The sequence below is a fragment of the Macadamia integrifolia genome, chromosome 2, assembly GCF_013358625.1.
Source record: "Macadamia integrifolia cultivar HAES 741 chromosome 2, SCU_Mint_v3, whole genome shotgun sequence".
Classification (NCBI taxonomy): domain Eukaryota; kingdom Viridiplantae; phylum Streptophyta; class Magnoliopsida; order Proteales; family Proteaceae; genus Macadamia; species Macadamia integrifolia.
The window spans coordinates 8,157,917-8,166,535 of NC_056558.1; the positions used below are offsets into that span (position 1 = coordinate 8,157,917).

An 8,619-nucleotide genomic window follows, 5' to 3' on the forward strand; every position below is an offset into this window, starting at 1 on the left:
CCCCCCCCCTCTTTTTCTTCCCTTGTATATTCTTCTTCCTTTGGTAATAAATTATTTATTCATCCAAAAAAAAAATAAGGAAACGGAATCTTAAATTTTAGGACCTGAAAATTAACTTTCGATGGAAGGAAGGTGGAGGAGGAGAAAACAAGCTGTGCTCATTAAAGGAGAGAGAAGATAGGAGGGAGTAGGAATTGAAATTAGGAATCGATTAAGAAAGAAGGGAGAAAGAGAAGACAGCTCTCAGGTGAGAGCAAATAGGGAGAACAAAGTTGTGATGGGAGGGAGAGAAAAAAAATAGGAAATCTAGAGATTTCCCTCACCAAATCGAGAGGAGAGAAAATCCAAGTAGGTCATTGCCAAAGCAAATAAATCAATCCATTAACCATAATCAATGTGGGGGGGGGGGGGGGGTTGGTTTACAATGCTTATTTGTAGATGGAAAAAAAACTCCTAGCTCAACTTAATTACTAATCAAGCAACTAGACTTTCCTAACTTGGACTCTTGGACAGCTAAGGACTTTACAATTTTAGATTTCCTAAACTAACTCATAGACTAACAACTAGTCTCCTAACCAACATGGGAACCATCGAAATAAAATATTAATTTCGTGTACCCTTAAAAGCCTCACTTTTCAGATTTATATTTCAGCACATTACAATAATAAAACCCAAAAATTAAGGCCCAACCCGAACCAGTATTAAAATTTAAAACCTGGCCTAAATTTTAACGGGGTTGACATTATTTTCAAAAATGAAAATTTTAAAGACAAATGGGTGTAAAAGTTAAATTCAGACTACCATACCAGAACACTACAGGAGAGCTGCAATGCCAACGAAAGTGGATTTCCATTATGAAAGTTAGCAGGTAGGATGTGCATTCCAAACACATTCCAAAACACAAAAGTTGCAGCTGATAATGCCATGACTCCATATGTGAACTTCCCAGCAACCTGGTATAATTAAAAACAAATCCTATAGCATCAAAAGTGACCGGCATGGTACAAAATATATAAAGCTGGATATAATGACAGAAAGTCAACAAGGTTGAAATACTACTGCAAAGACGTAGGTCCATAGGACATGTTAAGAAGGCAGATTCAATTAGTGGATCAAGTCAAACAAAATAATTGTATAGATGTCATCTCCATGTTTCTTTTATGCCGATCATTAAAATTCTCTTTTTTGTATTTTTAACTTGTAAGAAATTTGGAGAAAAGCAGTTAGCAAAAATGAAAAATAAATTCCTTTGCTATCATAAAATTCTCTTTTCTGGGTCTCTTAAATCATTTATAGAAAAATCCATAAAATGGAAAAAAACTCCTTTCTCCAAAACTTACAAGTTCCTTAATATACAGTTGAGAAACTCTGCTCATATGAAGCGCATGCCAAATACTTGAGGACAGAAGAAAGTGTTTATGAATGCAATAAAGGTGTCTAGACAAGCATGAATGTACTCCAAAGCTCCGTTGTAAATTTAATTTTTGGTTTGGTGATAGAAATCAATTTTCCAGACATAGCAATCATTTCATTTAAATATTCAGTTCTAACCTTTTGGTGACTATATATATATATATATATATATATATGTAGATGTAGATCGAGCTGCTAAGTCAAATAACCAAATCTGGTTCAGTTTTGTCTCAACAAGCCACCCCAAGCTGGCCCAATTGTCTACTTCAACCATCAAACTGGACCAAGAATGGACTAATATGTGTTATTTTGAGTGTCTAATGGGTTGTATGGTCCATGGGGGCATTCTATTTTTGGCTTTGCTTTTGAAATGGGTCAATTCTTCTATAAACCCAAAGATTGGGGATTTAAGTCCTATATGGGATTAAGTATTTATTTAATGTTTCTTAGTCATTAAGAGTATTAGGTTTCTATATTTTGAGTATTCTAGAAGTCCCTAGTTATGTCTTTATTATTTTCTAAGAGAGCAAATATTGTTATTTGGCAGTTTTGAGTTCTAAGTCAATTAGTTTCTATCTTTCAGCTGTTTCCTAATTTAGATGTTTCTATGTATTGAGTCCTAGCCTCCACTATATATAGAGGCCCATGTATTGCAGAATTACAGTTGATTAATGAAATTTGTGAGCTTTACTTTCTGATTTGTTCCTGAGAAAGGATGTTCAATAGCTCAATAGCTGAGATAGCTATGGGTGAGACCTAGGACTGAGAAAGTCCACCCCACCCACACCTATCCCTTCTATACTTCTTTTCTCTACTTTCTACTCTTATTCTGCTTCTATTATTCACTATTATTGTGAGAAGAAAGTCCCAACTGTTGCTGAACAGAAGAGCACACAACCAGGCTACTGAATTCAGTTACAAGGTTTTCCTAGGAAGAAAAACTCAAGTACATATCATCCAGACCAAATCTCTGATTGCAGCAGGATTTTAAGGTTTGTTGAGGACCTTAGAAGGACCAATTGATCCAAATTTGAGGATCATCCGACACTTCCAACTCAAGTCCTTGAAGAATCACCAAAAGTTTTCTTTACTTGCAACCAGTGTAAGTCACAATCCAGCCAGCAGAATTTGTTTCAGTTTTGATGGTTTGTTCCCTCGTATAGGATCTCCATTCGATCCAAAATTCAGCTCCATCTGAGCTATGGTTTGTGAGTAATCGAAATCTCCTCTAGTCAGCCCTATTTTCCAGATCTGAGCTTTCTGTTGAATCTGAACTTGATTTGTGTGTTGGAGTTTATGATGGATCCTACTGGGACTGATTACCCCTTGGTAATTTAGTCTATCATATATATATATATATATATATATATATACGCACGTGTGTGTGTGTGTGCATGTATGGAAAAACCAAAATGATATCCAACAAAGGTGTAGGGTAAAGATTGTAAAATAAAAGTGACAACAACCCATTGCTAAATTCAACATTTTTCAGTCATCCCAATATCCTAAACATTGTTCCTCAACCGACGGATCACACATTTGATTTAGTTTAGAAAAAAACTCAGAAATACTGAATAAATCACATAGCTAAATCACAAGTTTCACACCTATTTAATCTCTCGGTCTGGTGGCCAAAAAAAGAAAATCTAAGCTATGTGAAATTATCAACTACGCTCCGAAGACCTATTTTCAACCACTTAAACAATTCTATTCCCTAAACAATCAGTCACAGAACCTGAAATTTCCTGAACCTAATTCATCAACCTTCCAATAAAACCAATACCCAGAATAAGTTCTTAATCTGTCTTTCCATTGAAATGAGATAGAGAAAGGACCTTGTCAGCCAACTGCTGTACAGGAGCTTCCCTATTCTGTGCTTCTTCCACCAAACGAACAATGTCTCCCATCACAGTCTCACCACCAGGCCTTCTCACTTGAACAGTAAGCATACCATTCAAGTTTATGCTTCCTGCCGCAACTTCAGACTAAGACACAGATAAAATTTACATTAGCTTTGATAATATGTAAAAATAACATCTTAGATAAATGTTTGCTAGAAGCACAACCAAAAAGACAATCCCTCTAAAATATTTCTTCTGAGGAACATAATGATGTAGATCGAAGCAAGACATTAGTACATGACAAATAGGAACTGGATACCAATGTCTCAAAAATATTTACATATAATTTGATATGGAGGCAATACCCCAGCTAGTTTTGTTACTGGAAGTGGCTCCCCTGTGAAACTTGATTCATCAACTGTGCTTCTACCAGCTCTAACAATTCCATCTGCTGGAATTCGGTCCTGAACATTGAAAGAATTAACATCCAAGGGTTCACACAAGATATATCAGAAAACTACAATAAAACTTCTTCAATAACAGGAAGCAAAGGTTGCACCATAACCTGCAATTCTCAATATTCAACTTAGAAAGCAAAAATGATCAACTTCTGTGCAAAATTGTAAATGGATAAAAGCCAGAACATAAAAGTGAAACATGCAAACGTACAGATGTTCAATAAAACTACAGTATTGCTAGGAGAATGAACTGAAGTATTTTACCCAAAAATGAAAAACATTCTTGCATGCCTGTTCTAGGAGAAGATTCCTACATGTCTGCCACTTTCATGGACTGATAATTAAGCAGGCTGACCATTGAATGGATTTGGGAACCCTAATAGGTGACATGTCAAATTTGGTGGGCCATATCATTGGTGGTCTATCTAATCGATATGGCCCACCATATATGGGCTTTCCCCCTTGGCTTTCAAGTTTCAACTGTTCTTGTTGATTTCATGATGAGTTTAATTTTTTAGACTTTTCAAACTTTTATTAAACCTCTGTAATGACACATGGAAATGTCAGACTATCTGAAATTTTAACCAGGGTTAGATGAAGTACACAAAATTTGGCCCCAATTAAACTGCGTCTGGCAGTTATTAATGAGATGCAGGAATGGGTTCCTGTTATGGGCATGTGGAACTCCATTTCCCTTGATCATTACATGCAAGAAGAATGAGAATATACAAATGATGCCCAAAGGAAACAGAAGGACCAGTTTACTCACTCCAGGCAGAACAACAATCCGGTCTCCAACAGAGAGGCTGTTGCAATGAACTTCAACTAACGAGTGCAAGTTTTCTTCATCACCATCAACTATAAGACGGGCTTTTGATGGTAGGATACTCAGAAGTCCAGTCATATCACTAGTAGCTTTCAGTTTTGCCCTCTGTTCAAGATTCCTTCCTAACAAGACAAATGCTATTAACATAATCGGTTCCTCAAAGAATGCCTTCCAGCCCTGCATGACAAAAAAAAAAAAAAAATCCATTCAACACTACAATGTGTCCTCATTCGGATTTCCAAGTTTAAGGACTGCCCAACAACTTAACATTAGAGAAAAATGACTTTAACAAAGCATAAGAAAGATTCAAAGAAGTACACTACCAGAAAACAAAACAGCATTATTTTTAACATAATTAATATAGAAAAATAAAACCTTTATTTATCATATTCACTACCACTAAAATGCTAAAATCACGAATTTGTCACGACACCAATCAACTATCTGCAAAAATAACTTTAAATAACTTCTATTCCCCTGTCCCGATTCATGATACCCAGTGGAACATTTGTTTTGGAGTGTAAGCTGCATTGGTCAAGTTTCTCCTGAGTTGTGACCTTAGCAAAACTTTAAATTTAAGCTAGAATTTTGCAGTTAGTTCTCATAACCCAACATAAGGCAAGTATTTTGCCTAAAATGAGAAACAACACAATAATGCATCAGAACCATGGTGTTTCCCTGCATCCTAGGAGTGCTTACCTCATCGGGTTTCATAGGTCTTCTCAGTTCTTCCTCCAGAGAGCCAGTTGAACAGTGACTTCAGGCATTAATCCCTTTCACCCTCACAACCCCCCCCCAGGTAGGTCTCCAGGTATATTTCAGACAATTATCCCATAGATAGTCCAGTTGGTCAACCTGTGACATTGATATATTTATCTGGGTTCTCAAATCTCAACCCACTGGTAAAAAGTTTACAAAATATATAGAAGCGAGCAACTGTTATATGGCTTCATATTTGGGCTGGCTGGAATAAGTAATCCACTTCCTATTCTTCTTCTTTTGATCAGCTGGGAAAGAATTTATTCAGAAAGAAAAAACAGAGGGCATAACCCCATCAACCCCCGAACAAGCCCATGTCATAAGAATAACCAATCCAATTGCACTTCTACACTCCAGCTACACGAACACAATGCCAAAGTGACTGCTTCCCCTCCAACATCACCCGCCAAGGAGCTAGAGAGCAATAGTAACAAAGGATATAGGATAACCAAATGACAAGACTTTTAAGAGAACACCACCAGTCTTAACCAGCAAGCATACATATCGAATGAAGCCAGCTTCATACTTGAAGCTTGCAGGATCATATCTCAAACTAGATGTCTAGATTTATGATTACAATTGCCACTTCTTAATAGAGACTGGTCTAACCTTACAATAAGTTCCAGAACCAGTCCAAGATAACAGGATCTCAGCACCCAAAAGTGATTAGATTAAAGAGAAACTTTAGATTTGAATAAGAGATGACGCACACCAGGGAATATCTTCAACTAACTTTTAGATAATTGATAGTTAAGTTCAAACTTACTTGATATCACATGGACAGAATAAAGGAAATAAGATAGAAGAAGGATATGGCTTGAATAGTCTCATCCCAAGCCTAAGCTAGTATCTCACCAACCACCCTAGCCTCTCACCAGGAACAGAATCTCACTGCAGCTCTGTTTCTCACAGAAAAATTGTATAAAACTTAATTTTATTCAAAGTCTGATTTCAAATGCTTCAGGAACTCTTTTTATAGAGAGGTTGGGAGGGTTCTAGACCCTCATTGGAACTTCCTCCTAGACTTCATGGCTTTCCAAGGACTTAGATTGGGACTCTTCTCAAGATATTTAATGAACCTTACATTTTCACGGTCTTTCATAACTAACAATGAAACTAACCTATTGAAATCCCCAAGAACTTATTGATCCCAAGACTTCACAACTTTAAAGGACTACATAGAATTAACTAGTTAAATTTGCATGGGCCACTTATCCCTCATATATGGGCCACTACAATAGAAAAAATAAAAACTCCCAGTCCATGACCCATATAACCTATTAGGCTATTTCTTTAACCCATCAGACTTGGATTTGTGCTTGTTCCGGCATGAGTTTTTGTGTTGGAAGTTGGAACCTCTCTTGGTATACATCACTTTTTCATTTTCTACTTTCTAGCACCGTTAGGGCCACACATGTTAGTGCTATGCCTATTCCAGCCAGTATTCCTGATGGGTCAGTTTCTCTACAAAGAAGATGGATACTCTTAGGTGCCTCATGTCTCAACTGAAGGGCCCATTTATTGGTTACAGGACCCAGATTACTATCCGGCAATAGCTGCAGTACTGACCTGGAATGGTTTGGGTTTGGTGAATTACTCAACAGAAGCTGATATTGCCAGTGGATTGATTGATTCACCGCATTTTACAGATCAATCAAGATTGAAAATCCTTCAAATCATGGACCTTTTTTCCATTGCCACTCTGCTCTTGCCTGCAGACGTACACATGCATTTGCTTCTAGTGCCTTTACAATGTCTCCTCCTCTACTTGAATCATTGTTTTGGGAGACAGACACAGATAATGTATCCGATTTGTCTTCCTTATCCAAACAATATTTGACAAACCAACTCCCCACTCCCAAGGTCATCTACATATCAATGCCTTGACCGACTGATTGATCACTTACATTTAAAGATCCAGACCAATCTACTTTCACCAGCAATTCTCTATCCATCTTGTCAGATGCATGAAATTTTTTTTTTTTTTGGGATGAATAGAGAATATATAAAACAGGAAAAGAAGGGGGAGGGACATACAAAACAGAGGAGCCAAATGATACAGCCCTACTGGGCGGGGTGAGGGGAGAACAAAATAGACTGAGGTAAGCCGCAGGAAATAACAATATGCCTGTTTCTTGTCAGATACATGAAAGTCGTCTAGCCAAACTCTATGTTTTTAGGAATGCTTGTCCTTTTTTCATGTATAGCTTTACAGTTTCGTACTGAATAGATAAAAAATTCCTATACATATAGGACGAATGATTCCTACATGGCCAATTAAGAAAGGCTTCGATTTTTTATTTTTTTTGGATAAGGAGAAAGGCTTCTGTTAGCGGCCCTAATATTATATGCCACATGGAAGCTCTGTTGGCACTTGGCATTCAAAGTTTGTGAACATGTCCACATCATAAGCTTTCAGTTTGGAAAGTTTTGGTACAATCTGATCCTCCCAAAGAACATATGGAGATCTGAACATCAGTTGACAATTCAACTTTGGTAGCTTTGGAGCAACTTCGGATCAACCATCTGAAATACAATGGTAAAAATCTTACACGGTAGGTCATAATGTAGAAATAGGACCTAAAATTCTACACATGGCTAATCCAAGGAGGCCCCTGCTGAATCAAACAGTCAATGTGACCAAACAAGCCCTCTCACATGGCTCAAAAAGCTCAGACCAGACCGTGCCCATTAATCTTTTTGTTTTTTTCTTTGGGTGAATTTAAGGTAGTATGATTACAACATACACTAGTCAGTAGTCACTGAACGATAAATGGTGAGATGAAAGTTTTGGCCGATAATTGACAAGCTTGTGATTTCATATAACCCATCTTTGCCCACCAAAAATGAGATTATGGCCTTTCATATCCCCAACTTTAATGTTGTCTTCCAAAGGATCATACCACAGAGAGATGAACTTGTTCTCCTACAGGAAACGCATGTGATTAATTACAAGCAAACTGATCTTCTCGCAGCATCTCAATTTTTGGATGGTTTGATTGATGAGCTCCATTGGAATTTGAAAGGTACTTGAATGTAATGGAAACCATGTCACAAACAAACTGAAGACAAGGAATAGAACCTGGCAAGCTGAAAGACAATTAAAACTTAGACCCATAGTGATGAAGATGGGTTGATTAGCCTAAAATGTAATAGAAGTAAGGAGGACCAGCCAATCGATCCAGCAGTCCAGCCTTGTGGTAGCCATCTGTAAAGGCCAAAAATCCCCTACACCGCTGCTCAATACCTTAGTGGACCAACTCTATTACATAAGCGGATTCCTAGCCTTTATTTGATAGCATCATAAGGAAGCAGTTCTTAT

The 8,619-nt window shown here is 37.3% G+C and overlaps 1 protein-coding gene across 1 annotated transcript in view; it reads right to left on the reverse strand.

Moving 5' to 3' along the window:
• Window positions 1-8,619, reverse strand: part of LOC122071912 (copper-transporting ATPase PAA1, chloroplastic) — a 35,463-nt gene that overhangs the window by 13,573 nt on the left and 13,271 nt on the right. Inside the window, exons 6-9 of the mRNA XM_042636388.1 lie at window positions 4,482-4,715; window positions 3,620-3,718; window positions 3,249-3,398; window positions 807-953 (exon numbers count right to left, since the gene is read on the reverse strand). Coding sequence (XP_042492322.1) covers window positions 807-953; window positions 3,249-3,398; window positions 3,620-3,718; window positions 4,482-4,715 — 630 coding nt within the window. The remainder of the gene's footprint in view (window positions 1-806; window positions 954-3,248; window positions 3,399-3,619; window positions 3,719-4,481; window positions 4,716-8,619) is intronic.